General features: G+C 36.3%; 1 protein-coding gene across 2 annotated transcripts in view; it reads left to right on the forward strand.

The window, feature by feature from the left end:
- STK39 (serine/threonine kinase 39) overlaps positions 1–6,169 on the forward strand; it is a 333,400-nt gene extending 327,231 nt beyond the window's left edge. For both annotated transcript variants that reach the window (XM_051986226.1, XM_051986228.1), the window contains one exon: positions 1,528–6,169. In XM_051986226.1, the coding sequence (XP_051842186.1) occupies positions 1,528–1,602 (75 nt within the window). In that variant the 3' untranslated portion in view covers positions 1,603–6,169. The remainder of the gene's footprint in view (positions 1–1,527) is intronic.
- Positions 6,170–21,254: the final 15,085 nt, after the last annotated feature.

Consider the following 21,254-nt stretch of genomic DNA (forward strand, 5'->3'; position numbering starts at 1 on the left):
AATACTGAGAAGGATTATTTAAAGTTTCCTCATGTGGCCGTAGAACACAAAACCAACTGACCCACTCCGGGATCAAAGAGCAAGACATACAGAATGGAATAGGGGTTCTTGTGATCGGAATATTGAAAATATTAAAAGAATGGCAAGACCCAGGTTCAGGGAGTAGGCTGACCATGTCACATGCATTTGCACTTTGCTGCCTCCTCTAAGTAAGGCAACTGGGGCTAAGTGACTTGTAAAGGGTCACATAACTAGTAAATGTTAACTGTCAGAGGCCAGATTCAAACTCAAGTTTGGCCTGACTTCAGGGCCAGTGCTCTATTTCATCATCTTTTTGTTGTTGTTGTTCCTCCAAACATGTTTCTAACTCCCATCCTTCCTTGGCTATTGCAGATATGATACAGACAGATGTACCAGTATTTTTTAGGGAGTATATATGGTAATCAGTGTTATAGAGAAAATGTAAATAATTTCAGATTTGATTTGATTTTTTAAAAAAAAATTCAAAAATATTTTACTTACAAATTCTAGAAGAGCTAGGAGGCATATCATCAAGGAACATGAATTTACCCACTTGCATGTACTATTTAATGGATCCACTTGATATACACTGTCTTTTTGTAGTGTTCTAAACATACATACCAACTAATGCTAAGTAGGTTAATTGTGATGAATTGGAAGGAGATTTAAAGGGCTCATTTCCATGGGAGACTAATTGTTGTGACAGTAGTTTAGCAGGAAGTTTGCCAGGAAAAGGGTCATATAGTATTATTGATGTTTAATTCACCATTCCCCCACTATTTATCAGTTGTCTCCTGCTCCCAACTTCCATTTTTTGAATAGTATAGTATCCAGATCTTGATTTATGCAGCCAGCAGCATAAAGAGAGCAGCTTAGAAAAGATGATCAACATACTGAATGTGGAATAAGTTAGAGAAAAATAATTAAGGACATTTAGAAGTCAGTCAGTCCAATGCTGGGGGAGTTTGATTATTCCCATAGGGTTTTGAAATAAGAAAATAAAGTTGAGTGTGTGACATAATAGTATGTTAGCCAATTTTAAGCTATAAATAACCTTCTAAAAGATTTGCAAGAAAAATTATAGGATTTTTTTTAGGATAAAGCATTCAATGATATTTAAATATTAGTTCTTTCAATTAAAGATCATTAGATCTTACCTGGCACTTTCTTAAGATGAGCTAATTATTGTAGGAAAACAGATTATACTTAAGGGAAAAATTATTTGGAGCCTTTCCATTCATTTTTTCACTTTTTAATTCATTTAAGCTAAAAGCATCTTTTTAAATATCAAGTTTATTTAGTGGAGAAGAGTGTATAGTTTATTAGCAGTAACCAAGGCCACTCACCATATTTATAAGCTGAATAGCATAGCATGTAAGAAATCCCTTCTTACCTCTTCACTGGTCCCTCTAGATCATGTTTAGCTGATCAGTCAAGCGTGCAGTTATGACACTTCAAAAGAAAAACACAGCAAACCATTATTGAAAGTTTTTCTCCTGCTTTCAGGCTTCTGGCTGCGATGGGGCGGAGATCCCCGATGAGGTGAAGCTAATTGGCTTTGCTCAGTTGAGTGTCAGCTGATGCTTGTGGCTGGATGTCATCCTCAGGCCCCCACCCACCCTCATCCCCAGCAAAATCAGAAGATTGTGAAGAGACCTGCTTAGATGAGAAGGGGGAAAAGAATGAAACACAACAGAACCCCAACACCACCATCACCACTACCACCACCCACCACTCACCAAGTTCTGCATCATGCTCCAGCAACTCACATCGGAATCAGCAAATCCCACAGCCGCACAATTGCTGCTAACTTGTCCAAAAGCTATTCAGTGTTCTGAGCAACCAATTTGGATCTCCCCTAACTGAAACCAATCTGGAAATGCACTCAGGTGGCCCTATTTATTGGTAATAAAAGGAATTTTCTATCAGAAACATATTTCTTCTTTCCTTGTAAAATTTCTGTGATAATACTTTAATTGTACATCTGACAATACTGCCTCTTTTATGTTGTATTTAGAAATTAATATACTTATAAAAATTAAGATTTATTAGCCAAACTTGAATTCTAGTTTTAAAACTGACTGTGAATTTTATTTTTCATATATTTATGCTTTAACACATCTTACCTATAAGGAAAACAATGGTTTGATTATGTGCTTACTTGCAGTTAATCTCCTATTATTTAAAGAAACAAAAAAAGTTTCAGGTATATCTTTGGAGTATTTGTAACTTCTAGTTTTTGAAATGACCGAATTAGGAATTAGGAAGCATATTATGTTGGTTTGTCTATAAACCAATCTACAATCTGATTGTCTCTAGGGAGTGGGAGGTGCCTTGCAGACATTAATATTAAGAATGTGCCTGAGGCTGCTTTGTTCTAGAATAGTCTCAGTTCTAGGAGTTTCATATGCATCCAGTCAAATACATACATTTGGCTTAAGTTTTGCTTTCCTGGGGCTTCTATGAGCTAGAATACTATTTGATGTTGTCATCAAGCTAGACCGCTAACTAACTGCCCATCTCTGATTTGGCTTCTTAAGTAATAGTACTTGTTTCTACAAAGATTAAAAACTTGAAAAAGAAAATAAAAAAAATACAAACAAGAATCTGAGCTTTACTTGAAATTCTGCAAAATACCAAGATGGAGAGAAAATAATAGAAAGGGCTTTGTGCAATGACTAACAGGTAAATTGCTGTTAGGTTTCAAGGATAAATGTTTTTTGGCCCAAGGAGCCCTCTGCTTAACCTGTGACATATCTAGATATATACTACGGAACTAGTTTAAAAAAAAAAAATCTTAGGATTTTCAAAATTGGAGTATCCTGTCAAGGAGATAGACTCCTTGAACTATACCATGACTCTTTCCTAGCTAACCCTAGATATGGCAGCTCTTTAAAATGTACTTTAAAACAGCAAATATATATTACTAAAAAAAGTTATTTATAATTGCCTTGTCATAATTGTTAAGGTGTTCTAGAGCCATTTGCATACAACTTAATGTAATTTCATTCCATTCTATTGTTTACACGATTACTCAAAGATGACTGCAAAGGTAATGGAGAATAAAAGTGTATTGCACAAAGATGGTGTTTGGGGCTTCATTCTTTTAGAAGTTTTTCTGCACTGTTGCTCTCATGCCACCTAACATAGAATTCGATGCTTCAGAACTTTCTCCTCCCAACAGTATACATTCCCATTCTTCTCAGACTTTATTTCTAGGATAAAGAATTGCCATCAGTCTATGAAAAGAAAACCCAGTGATGAATCTCTTTAAATTTAGCTATAATGGCAATAGTCATAATAGCCAACACTTAATAAAGTGTTTACTATGTTGCAGGCCTTGTGCTAAGCACTTTTCTGATTCTTCTTTTATTTGATCCTCACAACATTCCTGGGAGGTAGGTGCTATGATCATTTCTTTTATAGATGAGGAAGCTGAAGCAAACTGGGAATGACTTGCCCAAGTTCATACAACTAGTAAAGGAGGCTGGATTTGAACTCTTATGGTTCTGACTCCGGGCCTTTTGCTCTTTCCACAGTGCCATCTAATGTTGTCTTTTACAGTTCATATAATAAGCAGAGTCCATCATAAGATCCACAATTGAAAACTAGTCCTTAGGACAGCCTAGGTTACTGCCAGATCACAATGAGATATTAAAATCAGATTTTATCAAAGAGATTTGGAGCTGGGATAGACATCTTAATAGTTCTCTTTTTCCCTCCCCTTCTCCCTTAAATGTCTCGAAAGAATAACAAGCAGTAGGCATTTCAGGGGGGAGAGAGACATTTGGCAGAGACCCATTTTGCAGATTACCTCCAATTAGCTGGAAAAGACAAAAATGTATACTGCAATCAGACAGATGTTCTCTAAATTAGAATCATAGAATTATGGAGACTGAAGGAAAATAGAGATTGTTCATATTACAGACCAGGAACCTTAGGCCCAGAGAAGAAATAAGACTTGATCCATAGCAGTTGGAGTCAGAGATGTCATATTCCATTCCCAGCTTGGTGACTTTCAAGTCACTTAAATCTCCTAGGCCCCTCAGTGTCCTCAATTGTAAAATAGTTGGTACTCTGTAACAGATTAGCTCTAAAGTCTCTTCCAAATATAAATCTGTGCTAATGTAACATTTAGACAACTGTGTTTGGACACAACCCATGGCCCCACATCACACGGGATTAACCATAGCCAGCCTGTGCTGAGAGATGAGGCTATTTATTAGTCACAACTCTTAAATGGGTCTGCACTAACATGGAGAACTTCCCGTGTGTTTAATGAAAGCACCACACGTAAATCTGTGATGTGCAGAAATCTGTGTTTAGGAGTTGTACCGGGGATGCCAAGGAATTAGAAAAAAGGTTTCTCGGCAGTAGGAAGCGTCAGCTTTTGGAGACAGAGGCTGAAAGGCAATTGGGGTACCATGATCTATGAGGGCATTATGGCTGATGGGGAAGTACACAAAAGGTGTGATTGGAATTAGGTGGGATTCATTAGCTCTGGATTCTTCCTTCACGCTCTCTTTAGCTAGAATCTGGACAGCAAGGGACAAATGGGGAGTGGGAGTGGGGTGGATGGTGAGAAGTATCATCTGAGCTTGCTCAACAAAGCAGATTGCCCAGGTTATGGAGACATCATCAGAGGACTGGCTCTGTAGACTGAGGACACTATGTGTGTGACCTGGGTGTCTTCCCAGGACTTGAGTTTTCTCATCAGTAAAACAATAGGATGGAACTGGGTAAATTCTGGCATATCTTCCAGGTCTAGATTTACAATCCTCCTTGGAATTTTTAAGAGTTATAGCCCTTATCTAATAGATAAGACGTTTAGTGTGATAAGAAGTTTAGTCACTTGTGACTAGTTTAAAGTCACTGTTAAGCAATGGGGATATAAGTAAAAGTAAGCAAGACAGCCCTTACCTTTAAAAAATGAATATCCAGTGGGAGAAGACCACTGAAGAGGAGTTGGAGAGGAGGGTGGGGATGGAGGGAAAAGTTACACAATTTGGAAATAGGAAGTGAAAAGGAAGCCTGGATTCAGGTAATTCAAAATTTAAAAAAAAACCAAAACAATATGGAAAGGAAATCAATTGTATTTTAACTTTTGTCTCCAAAATAACAAAATAGCAGGTTGATTCAAAGAGAGCAGAATGTAAGGACAAGAACCAGTGATCCACTAGACCAGGGCTTCTTAAACTTGTTCCACCTATGACTCCTTTTGATCCAAGAAATTTTTACGTGATTCCAGGTATAATGATACATAAGATAGGTATATAAATCAAACATTTACTAATAATAAATCATAAATTTATTTTAAAATAATTATATATATACTATATACATAATTTTCCATTTATTAAATACAAAGCAAATTTGCATACTAATGGAGGGATGTGCTTGTTTATTTTTACATAAAGAATTAAATCTTGATGGAATATTTGATATTTTTTACTGTTGCCAAATTTTTGGTAACCCTTACTTTCAGTTACATGATGCAGTTTAAGAAGCTTTGCACTAGGCCAGGGCTCAAAGAGACTCAAATCCTAGTTTTACCATTAACTTGCTGCCTGCTCTTGGACAAGTCAACTGTAGGTGTCTGGGTCTCAAATTTCCTCATCTGTAAAATGAGGTAGTTGGAATCGATGCTTTCTTTGTTCTACATGCTATGTTCTGAGTTTTCTTTGACTCCTGTCTATAATTCTTTCCCCAGATTTGGAGGGATTGCATTTAGTGCTTCATGACTGCCTTTAGACCTTCCCCCGCCTTGTTAATGTTCACCCCACTCTCCTTCATCCCTATCTTCATATTCTACCTTTATCTCAGGATGCTCTCTAAAATCAATTTCAACTAAAAGATTCTTTGATTTTAAGTGTGAAGTAGAAGGAAAGAAAATAATTACTTAATCATTTTCATTGTTAATCTCAGGTGGAGACAATCATGGGATCCTTCCTTTCTTCAATTCAAAAATTGTAGCCTGTCATCTACTCGGTTGTAATGTTTTTAGCATTATCATGTCTGCATGTATCTCTGTAAATATATGACATTTTTGTACTTATCTGCATAGCCTGTGTCAGCCTATTATGATTCACCATTCAACTGTAAGCTCTATAAGGGCAAGCCTTCCTCCAATAAAATTAACCAAATCACATGGGGCCTTGTACAGAGTTTTATATCCCATGAGTACACCCACACAGAGCCACACTTATGAACTCTTGCCTAAACCAAGAAAGAGAAAACTTGTTCAGATGGGGAAGACAGTTGTCAGTGACCAGGGCACAAGCTGCTGGGGAAGATGAAGAAGGGAAACAGGGTTGGGTGGGATAGGAGTTTACCTGGAGAAGGTATCATTTTGTAGCTTTCTATGTTAAATTGTTGTTAATTGGTTGCTTAGCTCATCCATCTGTGCTGCTGAAGGATTACAAGTATCTTCAACACTGAATTTCAGCACTATGAGGAAAAAAAAAAAAGCCTATTAGCCCCATCCTAGTTGTTCTGGATTCAGTAATATAATGTGCACATTTTCAGGAGAGCCGTTTTTTCATGTGTTTCTTGGGTTACAGTCAAATCAGTAAAGGAACTGCAATTAAATCCAGAAGAATGACAGAAAAATCAGACCAGGTGGTAACCAGCATTCCCCACTTGTCAGCAGCCTGGAGAAACCACAGATAGTTTTAAATGTCCTCCCAGCTTCCAAAAAAAAAAAAAAATTGGGTGTCACTTGGGTCAATTGCTCCAAATGAACTTGATGTGATTGATGGACAAGGCTAGTTTAATCAGCAAGATTGCTGAGATCAGTCTGGAGCTGGGAAATACAGAAGCATCCACAATTGCTGCTGATCTTCAAGGCAGGAGAGAACAAATAAGGTTGAATTGTCAGCAGGCTGCTGCAAAATCAATCCATTCTCTTTTAAGCTCATTCTGTTACAAAATAAGGAAGGGATTTTTTTTTCTCTTGCCCAGATGACCAAGTCACTAAAAGTTCCCCCAGTTAGCACTGTCAGAATAAGAGAATCATAGGAGTCTAAAATGCTCATTGTTTCCAAGTTCATGTAGCCAGTAAAAGATGCATCCCAGGCTCTAAGCCTCTCCTTAGTGTCCTCCTCCTGGGCACCTACTGTACAATTTGATATCTTGCTAAGCTGTCTCTAATGGAAAAATCCATGTACACATTCCTAAGTATAGATCCTATTCTCTCTAGCAAGAGACCAACCATATTTCTTTCAGGTCTAAAGCTTTATATCAACAAGTCCAATTCCCTCTTGCCCCATAAGAATAGTGTGTTCTCATGCCCAAAGGACTATAAAAGTGTGCAAACTCTTTGAGCAATACCACTACTAGGTCTATATCCCCAAAAGAACATAAAAAATGGAAAGGGACTCATGTAAAAAAAAATGCATCTTTTTTTTGTGGTGGCCAAGAATTGGAAATTAAGGAGATGCTCATCAATTAAAGAATGGCTGAACAAGTTGTGGTATGTGAATGTAATAGAATACTATTGTTCTATAAGAATGTTCTATAAGAAATGATAGAATAAGAAATGATAGAATAAGAAATGAAGAAATGACTTAATATGAACTGATACTGAGTTAAGTGAGAGTAATAGCAACATTGTATAATCAATGTAGCTGTCTTCATCAATATAATGGTATAATACAATTTCAAATCACTCATGAAGGAAAATGCTATCCACCTCCAGATGTATGCAGTCTGAATGCAGGTCAAATGATACTATTTTCATTTTTTTTTTCTTATAGTTTTTCCTTTTGTTCTGATTTTTCTTTTATAACATAACTAATTTGGAAATAGATTTAACATGATTGTGCATGTATAACCTATATCGGATTGTGGAACCCCATCTTGGACAATGGGGCAAGGCAGAAGAGAGGGAAAAATGGAACTTAAAATCTCAGAAAAGAAATGAATATTGAAAAATATTTTATATGTAATTGGAAAAAATAAAATACTATTAAGTAAAAAAAAAAAAGATTAATGAATAAAATTTTTAAAAAGAATAGTATGTTTATTTCCAAAACCCTATTGCCCATTTTAGGATTTATTCTCCTGGGCTTTCTTTATTGAGTTCATTGGTCCATTTCTGCAATCCTAAGTTTATTTTCAGAAGATCAAGAAATCTTAATGTGTAAACCAATTTGGTTCTCCACCTACCGTGTTTCCCCGATAATAAGACACTGGCTTAATATTTTTTTGGACAGAAAAACACCAGAGGGCTTATTTTCAGGGGAGGGCTTATTTTAATGAACATTTTTATGTTGTCCTGCCTCAGCTCTCCTCCGCAGCACTGCTCTCAATGGCCCCAGCAAGCAAATCACTGGGGAAGAACAGGATGATGTGCTCACTGCTGCAGCTCTGATTGGATGCAGCTCGGAGTGCGGTGTGTGGTTCATGGGGGGGGGGGGGGGGGGGGCGGGGAGGAGGGCGGGAAGAACGGTGCATACAGAGGGTACCATAATGTGTGTAGCGCAGGGGATCACCTTCACTACAGTAGCAATCTCAATAGGGCTTATTTTCGGAGGAGGGCTTATTTTAGAGGAATCTTACACAGTAAGGGGAGGGCTTATTTTTGGGATGGTCTTATTATCGGGGAAACACGGTATGGGATTTTTGTCAGACAAGTTTGATTAGACAATCTTTGACGTCCTTAGCAACTATAAAGTCCATGATTCTGCATTAGGTAAACTGAGGATGTGAAACACTGTAAGCATCTGTGGGCCAAATTCATTGTGTAAACTGATCTCAAAATATTATTTCCATCAACAATTAGAATAAATGCATGGTTACACAAGGGAGATCTCTAGTTGGTTATTTATGTTTTGAACAGTTGGAGTAAAATGGCACTTAAACCATGAGCTGGATAGAAATACTTATTGGAAGATGTGATGACACTTTATAAAGCATCAGCACAGGAAACTTCTTGCATTCTGCCTTCCGAGGCCCTGCTGAAGTCTTTGAGATTTTGAGGTTTCATAGTCACATAGTCACTTAGTGCCCTTCAGTTTTCGACAAATGCCAAACATTTAAGGCAGCCATATTTATAAAACCCCCAAAGCAGCTCATTCAGCCAAATTCAGTTTATAGTTACTTTTTCTTCAATCTAAGCTTCTAAAGAACAGTATCTAACCCACATAGCACAATTCACTTCAATATATATTTATTAAATTCCTACTATATACAGGTAACTGGCCTAGCTGCCCAAAACAAATAAAAACAACCCACATCTAATCCTTGCCTTCTAAGAGCTTCCAATATATATAATATATAAATTAATATATGATATTATGGGTGATATATGTAATATATATATATAATATGACATAATAAATTTAATACTAAAATATAAAATGATATAATATAAATATAATAACAACAACAATAATAATAATTCAACATCAAATTGAGGAATATTACTAAGGAAAAGAAAAGATTCAGAAAATATGCTTTAGGGAAATATGAAGAGGGAAAAATGTCTTTCAGTCCTGCCTCGGGTCCAGGTGGGGGGGAGTTAGGGAAATCAAAGGGCAAATGCTTCATGAAGGAAATGACACATGATCTGGCCTTTGAAGAAATGAGGTTTTCTAGAAGAAAAAGTTAGGAGGTAGTAAGCTCCAGGCACAGGCCTAGTCCATTTTAGTACCCAAAGGCAGATGAGATTAAAGAATAGTCTAATGGTCCAATTTGTCTGGACTTGAAGTGGATGGAGGGAAATGTCATTATAAATTGGAGTTTCATGGAAAAGTCGACTGAAGCCAGAATATAAAGAACATTAGATGCCTAAGGGATTTATATTTTGCTCTATGTACAGGAAAGAACAACAGAAGGTTTCTGAGCAGGGAAATGCCATGTGAGACCTGTGGATTGGAAGGATAATTTTGGCAGCCCTTTGAGAAATAGAGTGAAGAAGCAGGGTGGTTGGGAGAGGGGGGAGGGAAGAAATACAGACAGAGAGATCAGTTTAGACAGTATTTTGCAATAATCTTGGGATAAGCAATAAGGACCTGGACTAAGAGTCCTGGTATTGTGATTGAAGAGAAGGGAGCAGGTGGGAGAGATGTTGTGGTATTCAAACTACAGAAATCAACAGGATTGGGCAACAGATTCAATTTGGGAGGCATTTAATAAAGCACCTACTATGTGCAGTGTTTTGCTCAGTACTAAGGATTCAAAAATGAAAAATCCCTTGCTCTAAAGATGTTAACATTTTATTGAAGTCAAAGAATTTAGTTCTGTGCATGATGAAATTGATAGTGGAACATCTAGTTCATTTACTTACAAACAGTAATACTCAATGTCCTAGAGATTTTGTACCAGATTTCAGGGAAAAGATTGGAGCTGGAAATATAAAGATTTAGGAATCATCTTAATACAATTGATCATTTATCCCTTGGAAATAGATGAGAGGATCAAAAAATCAACCAATGTAATGAATATTTATATTTATTTACTATAGAACAGGCACTAAACTAGGCCCTAGGGAAAAAAAGAAATAATGAAGGAAAGAAACAAAAAAGAAAGAGAAAAAGAGAGAGAGAGAGAGAGAGAGAGAGAGAGAGAGAGGAATGGAGGGAAGGAGGGAGGGAGAGGAAGAGGGAGGGAAAGAGGAGGAGGAGAAGGGGGAAGAAAGAGAAGGAGAGGGAGAAGGAGAGGGAAAAAAAGAAAGAAGGAGAGAGAGAGAAAAAAGAAAGGGAGAGGGAGGAAGGAAAGAAAGAAAAAAGGAAGGAAGAGAGAAAGAAAGAGAAAACAAAAGGAAAGAAGGAAGGAAGAAAAAAAGAATGAAGGAAGGAAAGAAAGAAGGAAGGAAGGAAAGAAGAAAGGAAGGAAGGAAGGAAGGGAAGAAGGGAGGGGAAAAGAAACAATTTTTGCTTTCAGGGAGTTTCCTTCTAAAAATGGAGACAATAAGCACATAAGTAATTGTATACTAAATCCATTTTTTAAAAAATGTAAGGTAATTGAGGGTAGAAGGGAGAAAGCACTAGCACTTGTGCTTTGGGGTTAGAGATGGGGGTATGTCATAAAAAGTCCCTCTGCAGTAGAGGGTAGTACAGGAGATTGAATACTAATGGAAAGTAGGAATATCAAGAGGCAGAGGAGAAAGACAGTATATAGAATTGCGGTAGTTCAGTCATGTCAGACTCTTCACAACCCCATTTTCTGGGCAATAACACTAAAATGGTTTGCCATTTCCTTCTCTAGCTCATTTCACAGATGAGAAAACTGAGGCAAACAGAGTAATGTAGCTTGGCCAGGTTCATACAGCTAATAAGTGTCTGAGGTCAAATTTGAACTTGTAAAAATGAATCTTCCTGATTCCAAGTCCCACGCTCTATGTACTGTCCATCTAGCTGAGGAGTAACTTATACGTTATTTACATATTATCGCTCCCAATAAAATATCAGCTCCTTGAGGAGCAGAGACCATTTGTGCTTTTCTTTGTGTTGTATCTTCAGCACTCCATGAAGTGTCTGGCACATGGTAAGCACTGAATGAATTCTTGCTTTTTGATTGATGAAATGAGTGGAAACAGTGTGTAGATTTCTCTTTTTATAAGATTAATGGTAAATGGGAAGAAGCATGCTTTTAGTCATCGGGAAATGAAAGTGAAAAAAGGATGAGACTGAAGATTACAGAGAGATGTAATGATGGGACTGATAATGGCTCCTGGTCCCCTCCCCTTCCCTCTCTTTCCCATCCCCACCTTCACAGAGGAATGGGGAAGGGGGAAGGGAAGGGATGAGGGACAGAAGCAGATCTTGAGGAATTGTTTCAGATTCTGCTGTCCACTGCCTCTTCATGTAATATAAATTTAGAAATTACATGCAACCTTCCATTTAATTCTCAGCACAGAAAATCTTCTAATTTATAAAGGTTCTTCTAGTAAGATGGGTATCTCCAACTTCAGTATTTGAATTTCAGATGATTTTCATGTCATACCCTGAAATTCCACTAACTGAAGATTCTGTCAGATTACCAAGCAATTTTTTTAAAAAATTAAAATGCTGGGGCAACTAAGTGGTGCAGTGGCTAGAGCAGGAGTCAGGACAACTTGAGTTCAAATCCTACCTCAGACACTTATCCTTCCTAGGTGTGTAATCCTGGGCAAGTCACTTCACCCTAATTGCCTCAGGAAAAAAATTAAAATGCCTATAAGAAGGCTATGGGGCTATCAATCATTCATACTTACGGATGAATTAATTCAGAGTAGGTTTTTACTCCCTAGAATCTGGCAGACCTTTTGAGAAAAGAGAAGTTTTGATTGAGAACAAGAAAAAAAAGATAATTTTGTAGTATGGAATCCTTGTGAAGGGGAACAGAAGCAGAATAAAGCTAAGATAGATCTGGGTTAGGAGCATAGTTGGAAGCTCAACATGAGAAGATTGGAGGCTTTAGGAAAGAGAAGCACTAGATGCTGGTAAAATACCAAAGTTAAATTACATTTCCTTATTAATTTTGCTCAGTGCCCAGGAAATGGAAAGCTCTTCCCTATCTCTCCATCTGCATTCCTATGTTAAGCTAATTAGCTCTCTGGTCTTAGGATCTCGAATTCAGACTATTCCAATACTTCAGTTCCATATTCAATCAAGTGAGTTTTTGTGGGCTACTCTGAACATAACTATTTAAAAAAAAACATTTCTTTAGAAAATTGTTTTATGCAGGGAGGTGATTTAGGCTATTTTCAATGGTCTTGCAATGGATAGAGCATCTGCACCCAGTGAGAGAACTGTGGGGACTAAGTGTAGATGACAACATAGTATTTTCACTTTGGTGTTGTTCGCTTGTGTTTTGTTTTCTTTCTTATTTTTTCCCTTTTTGATTTGATTTTTCTTGTGTAGCATGATAAATGTGGGAATATGTATAGAAGAATTGCACATATTTAACATATGTTGGATTACTTGCCATCTAAGGGAGGAGGTGGAATGAAGGGAGGGAAAAATATCTGTAACATAAAGTTTTGCGAGGGTGAATGTTGAAAACTATTTATACATGTGTTTTGAAAATAAAAATTTTTATTAAAAATTAAAGTACTGAAAAAAAGTGTTATGTATTCTGAACAACCAGTTTTCAGAGGAAATTTTGACATCTAAGCTATTGGGAATTATTGGGAAAGGATGCCTACAAATATATTTATCTATTGCCTTAGTTTTCTTGCCCTATCCATCACCTCATGTTATCTTTTCTTGAGTCTATCTCATCCACTTCTTGATAATGTCCACCTAAGACTTCAGTATATTTTTAAATAATAAGTTTTCTTTTTTATTGTGAATTTTATAATCAATACAATCATTACAATAGGCAAAGAAAAGTGAGAGGGGTTGTATAAGAAACTAGGAACTTAGATGAATGATAAATTCAGGGAAATATGAGAAGATCTGTAAGGATTTTGGTTTTTCATCCTTGAGATTAATCTCAAGAAGAGCTTTGTATCTCTACCTAGATCTCTTTTCCCCTAACAATATTTTTTCCTATTTCACATGTTCCTGGTTTCCAGCATGTAGGCTTGGATGAATTGTTTCTTGTATACTTCCCAAGCCCTTTTGCTTTAAATTCCTAATCACTGAGCGTTTATAAATATGATAGAGAAATATGAGAAATTTTTATGAATCAAAGATTGTCATCCTTAAGACCTTTCTCAAGAAAAGCTTTGTGCTTTCTCCTAAATCTCTATTCTTCCTCTGAAATCGTTTTTGCCCATTCCACAGGTTCTTTAACTCCAGTGCCTGAATTTAGATGAGCTTTAATATCTACAATAAATAAGTTTTAATAGCTACAACAGATAAGTTTTAATAGCTTCAAACGACACTAAAACTTTTGGGACACCCTGTTTATCAAATACAGAGTGCATTGAATACATTTGTTTTTCTTCCTACCAAATGCCAGTTCCATAAGGCTGTACGTGAAAAATAGCAAACAAAACCATTTTTTTCCCCAAGCTGATAGCAAACAGAAATCTGAGAAAATGTACAGATAAGAATATACCAGAAAAGTATAATGAAAATAAGTGATTATTTCACAGTCTTAAAGGGAGAGTTCCAGATCATACTTAAAGGGAAATTCTCGGAAGTCTCTAGTGTAGCAAGCTGGGGATAGGGATGTGACTGAGGTACCAGATGATCTATATTTCATCTTTGTGCCAGAGTGTCCTTCCCTGGAGTGCATCTTGAACCATATATGTTTTCTATAGAAAGTTTAAAAAAAAAAAAAGCCAGAAGACCAAGATCTCTCATCCCCCACACTTTCTAATTCCACCCTTCATGCAGGTGTGGAGTATTGAGTACTCAAATCACTACCAATAAAGAAAGTTTTGGCAACTGGATTATAACTGTTTTCTGAGAACTCCTGTAATTCCAAGAAATCATCCCAAAAGTTCTATTTAGTAAAAATATCTTGCAGTGGCAGACAAAGAGAAAACAGACATGTTTATGTCTGATTCTATCTATTAAATGATGTCCTACCAATATCTTAAGGTCCAAGGTAGGAGAGACATGCTAACTAAAACAAAACCTGTGAGTTTGGGAATTAACCACTTTTTACTCTAGTATCTGTGATAGTAAAATCTATTGGCAGGCCCAAAGACTGAACCAGAGGTAAGGAATTGGTTGGGCTGAGCAAAACTACATGGGAAGAACCAGGGCTTTCACTCTTCTCTTTCAAACTACCCTGAATTTAACTATTTTGTCTATTTTCCTATTTACAAATGAGTACTTTGTATATATTTATATTTTGTAACTACTCTGTATATATTCATATTTATACATACATATTTATCATATAGATTCACATTTATATGTACATAAATTAATATGCATAAGTAAGAATTATTTAACTTTTTGCACTTGTAACTCCACAGCTTGGTACAATACCTAGCACATAACGAATATTTGCTGGGGGAAAACAGTAAATACTTGCTGATTGATTATTTGTTATCTGCTCTAAGCCAAAGTTTTTGCCAACATGGCCCTAGATCTTAATTTATGGAGCAGAAATCAGCAAAAGATACCTAATACCTCCCTAATAGATTTTTATCCCTGAAATTATTTGTAACTTTGTATCTCAGGGGCTAAAATTTGAAATAAAAATGAAAGAAACAGGAAGAAATTAAAGAAATTTTATAGAAACATTCCCAGTAATCTCCTGATGTCTTGATTGCTACAGTAGGTCCCTTTTTCCTATTATCCAATATTGGATATTCCTCAAGTCTCTTCATAGGAATCTCACTTTTAAAAAAATCTATTTTCCTACTATCCACTTTCCTTCAACATTTTTTGGGTTTACTAGGTTTTACTAGTTCCACGTTTCTTTATACCTATCTACTCCTCCCTTTTAAACAAACATTGGTGCCCAGGAAAATGAGTATATATTCAATGTTTCCTGGTAATAATGAGGTGATTCAAATCAATTCCAATAGACTTGTGATAGAGAGAGCCAATTGCATTGAGAGAGGACTATGTGGATCACAACAGAATATTTTCTTCTTTTTCATTGTTTGCTTGCTTGTTTTTTTCTCTCATTTTTTTCCTTTTTTTGATCTGATTTTTCTTGTACAGCATGATAAATGTGGAAATATGTTTAGAAGAATTACATGTTTAACTTCTATTGGATTACTTGATGTCCAGGGGAGGGGAGAGGAAGGGAGGGAGAAAGAAAAACATGAAACACAGCATTTTGCAGGGATGATTGTTGAATACTCTCTTTGCATGTACTTTGAAAAAATAAAAAGCTATTATGCAAAAAGGAAAAAAAAATGAAAAATATAGTCAGTAAATCTATGGACATCCTTAATGGAGTTGGAAAGAAACTCTGGAAGAAAGGAGTCCACTTTGACCTCCCTATTAGTATTTTCTGTAGCCATGATGGGGTGAAATAAACTTGGGTTTTAGATTCAAGGAATGATGATGATATATAAGAATGCTGATGACTTATGTGGGTTTATTTTGTATCCTGCAATTTTGCTAAAGGTGTGGATTGTTTCTAATAACTTTTTAGTAGAATCTCTGGGGTTCTCTAAGTATACCATCATATCATCAGCAAAGAGTGATAATTTGATTTCCTCATTGCCTATTCTTATTCCTTTAATCTCTTTCTCAACTCTTATTGCCAAAGCTAGCATTTCTAATACAATATTAAAATAGATGTTACTGATTATTTTAAGGAAAAGTCCATTTATGCCTATACTCTCAAGAGTTTTTAATAGGAATGGATGTTGGATTTTATCAAATGCTTTTTCTGCACCTATTGAGATGATCATATGGTTTTTGTAAATTTAGTTATTAATATGGCCAATTATACTGATAGTTTTCCTAATATTGAACCAGTCCTGCATTCCTGGTATAAATCCTGCTTGATCATGGTGTATTATCCTGGGGATGATTTTCTGTAGTCTTTTTGCTAATATCTTATTTAAGATTTTAGCATCAATATTCATTAGGGAGATTGATCTATAATTTTCTTTCTTTGTTTTCAACCTACCTGGTTTAGGTATCAGTACCATGTCTGTGTCATAAAAGGAATTTGGTAGGATTCCTTCATTCCCTATTTTTTCAAATAGTGTATAAAGCATTGGGACTAATTGTTCTTTGAATGTTTGGTAGAATTCACATGTAAATCCATCTGGTCCAGGGGATTTTTTTTTTTAGGGAGTTGATTAATAGCTTGTTCTATTTCTTTTTCTGAAATGGGACTATTTAAGCAATTTACTTCCTCCTCTGATAATCTGGGAAGCCTATATTTTTGGAGGTAGTCATCCATTTCGCTTAGGTTATCAAATTTATTGGCATAAAGTTGGGCAAAGAAACCCCTTATTATTTCTTTAATTTCCTCTTTATTGGTGGAAAGTTCTCCCTTTTCATTTTTAAGACTGCTAATTTGATTTCCCTCTTGCCTTTTTCTAATCAGATTTACCAAAGGTTTATCAATTTTATTGGTTTTTTCATAAAACCAACTCTTAGTTTTATTTATTAGTTCAATAGGTTTTTTTTTTACTTTCTATATTATTAATTTCTCCTTTTAATTTTAGAATTTCAAGTTTAGTAATTGACTGGGAGTTTTTAATTTGGTCTTTTTCTAGCTTTTTAAGTTACAGGCCCAATTCATTGATCTTGTCTTTGTCTATTTTATTCAAGTAAGCCTCTAAGGATATAAAATTTCCCCTTATTACCGCTTTGGCTGCATCCCATAAATTTTGGTATGATGTCTCACCATTGTCATTATCTTGAGTGAAATTATTAATTGTATCTATAATTTGCTGTTTCACCCAATCATTCTTTAAGATGAGATTATTTAGTTTCCAATTACTTTTTGGTCTATTTACACCTAACTTTTTGTTGAATGTAGTTTTTATTGCATCGTGATCTGAAAAGAAAGCATTTACTATTTCTGCCTTCCTGCATTTAATTTTGAGGTTTTTATGTCCTAATATATGGTCAATTTTTGTGTAGTTTCCATGAACTGCTGGGAAGAAAGTATACTCCTTTCTGTCACCATTCAGTTTTCCCCAGAGATCTATCATACCTAATTTTTCTAATATTCTATTTACCTCTTTAATTTCTTTCTTATTTGTTTTGTGGTTTGATTTATCTAATTCTGAGAGTGCAAGATTGGGATCTCCCACTATTATAGTTTTGCTGTCTATTTCTTCTTGTAACTCTCTTAATTTCTCCTTTAGGAAGTTAGATGCTATACCACTTGGTGCATATATGTTTAGTATTGCTTTTTTGTCTATAGTACCCTTTAGCAAGATATAGTTTCCTTCCTTATGTCTTTTAATTTGATCAATTTTTGATTTTGCTTAATCTGAGTTAATCTGAGTATCCTGAGGTACCCCTGCTTTTTTGTCTCCACTTGAAGCATAATAGATTCTGCTCCAGCCTTTTACCTTTATTCTGTATGTATCTCCCTGCTTTAAATGTGTTTCCTAAATAACATATTGTAGGGTTTTGACTTTTGATCCAGTCTGCTATCCGCCTCCACTTTATGGGAGAGTTCATCCCATTCACATTTACGGTTAAAATTACTAATTCTGTATTTCCTGCCATCATAATATCCCTAGATTATGCTTTTCTTTCTCTTATTCCCCTTCCCCCCTTCCCCAGTATTAAACTTGTGGATCCTATTTGTGTCACACAGCTCTCCCTCTTTAAGATCCTGCCCTCCTCCCTTTGAATCCCTTCCCCTTTCTTGTACTCTTCCCTTATTACTCTTTTCCTTTCCCACTTTTTAGTGAGGTGAAAGAAGATTTTCTGTAAAACAAATATGTCAGTTATTTTCTCTTTGAGCCAGCTCTGATGAGAGTAAGATTCACACAATGTTTCTCCCCATCTCTAAGTTCCCTCAGATAAACTAGGTTTCCTTTGCCTCATTGTGGGATATAGTTTCCCTCTTTTTATCTCTCCTTTTCCCTTTTTTCTGACACTATCCCCTTTCCATTTATGCTTCCCTTTTTATGTTATAGCAGTAAAATCAAATTATACACGTGGTCTTTATGTATATCCACAACAGAAATATAGTTCTCAAGAGTTCCTTTTATCTTTTTCTGCTTCTCTTGAGTCCTATGGTTAAAGATCAAATTTTTTGTTTAGAACTGGTTTTTTCCTAAGAAGCAAGTGGAATTCCTCTGTTTCATTGAATGTCCATCTTCTTCCATGGAAGAAAATGCTCAGCTTAGCTGGGTAGTTTATTCTGGGCTGCATTCCAAGTTCTTTTGCCTTTCCGAATATCAGATTCCAGGCCCTTCAATCCTTTAATTATTGAGGTACCCAGATCTTGAGTGACCCTTATTGTGGCACCTTGGTATTTGAATTGTTTTTTCCTGGCTGCTTGTAATATTTTTTCCTTAGTCTGATAGTTCTGAAATTTGGCCACAATATTCCTTGAAGTTTTTATTTTAGGGTCTTTTTCAGAAGGTGTTCGATGAATTCTTTCAATGCCTATTTTACCTTCTGGTTTTATTACCTCTGGGCAGTTCTCTATGATGATTTCCTGTAAAATAGTATCTAGGCTCTTTTTTTCATCATAATTTTTGGGAAGTCCAATAATCCCCAAATTATCTCTCCTAGAGCTATTTTCCAGATCTGTTGTTTTTCTAAGTAGGTATTTCACATTTTTTCCCAATTTTTCATTTTTTTTTGGTTTTGCTTGACTGATTCTTGATGTCTCAATGAATCATTCATTTCTATTTGTTCAGTTCTGATTTTTAATGAGTTATTTTTTCTTTAGCTTTTTTTTTACTTTTTTTTTTTTTGTATATGTCCAATTGAGTTTTTAAATGAATGTTTTGCTCTATGGAATTTTTTTCCATTTCACTAAAATTTTTTTTAGTGAATTATTTTCTTTTTCCAATTCACAAATCCTACATTCTTGGGAATTCTTTACCTTTTCCAATTCACAAATTCTGTTTCCCTGAATTTCTTGGTAGTATTTTTACTTTTCCAATTCACATTTCAGGAAGTTGTTACGTTCCTGCATAGTTTCTCTTTCCTTTCCCCATTTTTCTTCTAGTTCTCTTTTAAGATTTTTAATAGTCTCTTCTAGGAGAGCCTTTTGTGTTGGGGACCAACAATTGTCTGGACACTCCCTGCTATTGGTCTCCTTGATGTTGAAAACATGCTCTCTTTCTGTATAGAAGCTAATCAATTGTCCTTTTGACTTTTTCACTCATTTTTTAAAAAGCCTGTAGGGTCTGCCTTCAAAACCAGGAGGTTACAGTTTCTTCTGCAGAATAGGGATAGGTTTATGGACAGGTAGTTGTCCTGCTAATCTCCTTCAAAGAGCAGTGAGGTATGGGAGTACTCTGGGAAAGAGTTCCCCACCAGAATTAACTCAGGCCTGCACAACTGAGCTGGGGAAGTGCCCTGCAAAGAACCATGCTATGCGGGAAGGACTGCCCTGGGGCTAGAAGCTGAGCAGTGAAAGTGTTACTATCCTAGGCCAAAGCCCATAGTGGGGTACTGTGGAATTTCTATTGCCTCAGGCTGAGCCCCCACACTGTGCAGATTAGAGGCTGCTCTGGGCTGCACTCTCCTGCTGTACAGATTAGTGACTGTCCACTGGAGCCTCGTGCTGCAGGTTGCAGCTGCACAATTATGCTATAGTCTGTGCTGAGTCACTTCCGGTTTTGGGTGGTTATAGCTAGATCTTGTTAGGTTCTGGCTTTTTTTAGAGTACTCTCTGCCCTGGCTTTAATTTCTCTGCTGATTTACTGCTTTGTAATCAAGGCAGAGCAATCAGTCTATGGCAGAATTGTCTCTATAACTTTTCTAGCCACAGAGGTCACCCGTGCCTCTGGTCTCTCTGGACGCTAGTCTCTCCTCTCTCCCTGCCTGTGCTGGTCTATTCCCGGCCCCTCAGGACAAACCTTTCCTGGCGATCTTCCAGATTAACTTTGGCTGGTAAGTTGTTGTGCTTCTAATGTTCGTGACTTTTAGCAGTCAAGTGCTATTTTTGAGGCTGAATTTAATAATTGGTCATGAAGGTATGAGAAGAGCTTAGAAATCCACATGTGCCTTCTCCACCATCTTGGCTCCCTCAATAAGTTTTAAATATAAAGTAAAGGGATGAGAAAAATGAAAATTGGTTATCTCCTCCTGAGTTTGGTTTTTCCTGTTAGCAGGTCCAAGGAACTAAAATACTCAATTTCAGTTAAAAAACAAATCAGCCTACATTGTTGGTGGAATTGTGAATACATCCAGCCATTCTGGAGAGCAATTTGGTACTATGCTCAAAAAGCTATCAAACTGTGCATACTCTTTGGCCCAGCAGTGTTACTACTGGGCTTATATCCCAAAGAGATCTTAAAGAAGGGAAAGGGACCTGTATGTGCAAGAATGTTTGTAATAGCCTTCTTTATAGTGGCCAGAAATTGGAAATTGAGTGGATGTCCATCAATTGGAGAATGGCTGAATAAATTGTGGTATATGGATGGTTATGGAGTATTATTGTTCTGTGAGAAATGACCAGCAGGATGATTTTAGAAAGGTCTATGCTGAGTGAAATGAGCAGGACCAGGAGATCATTATATACTTCAACAACAATACTATATGATGATCAATTCAGATGAACCTGGCCCTCTTCAACAATGAGATGAACCAAATCAGTTCCAATAGAGCAGTAATGAACTGAACCAGCTACACCCAGAGAAAGAACTCTGGGAGATGACTATGAACCACTACATAGAATGCCCAACCTTCTATTTTTGTCCACCTGCATTTTTGATTTCCTTCACAGGT

Source organism: Antechinus flavipes, chromosome 3 (assembly GCF_016432865.1).
Source record: "Antechinus flavipes isolate AdamAnt ecotype Samford, QLD, Australia chromosome 3, AdamAnt_v2, whole genome shotgun sequence".
NCBI classification, from domain to species: domain Eukaryota; kingdom Metazoa; phylum Chordata; class Mammalia; order Dasyuromorphia; family Dasyuridae; genus Antechinus; species Antechinus flavipes.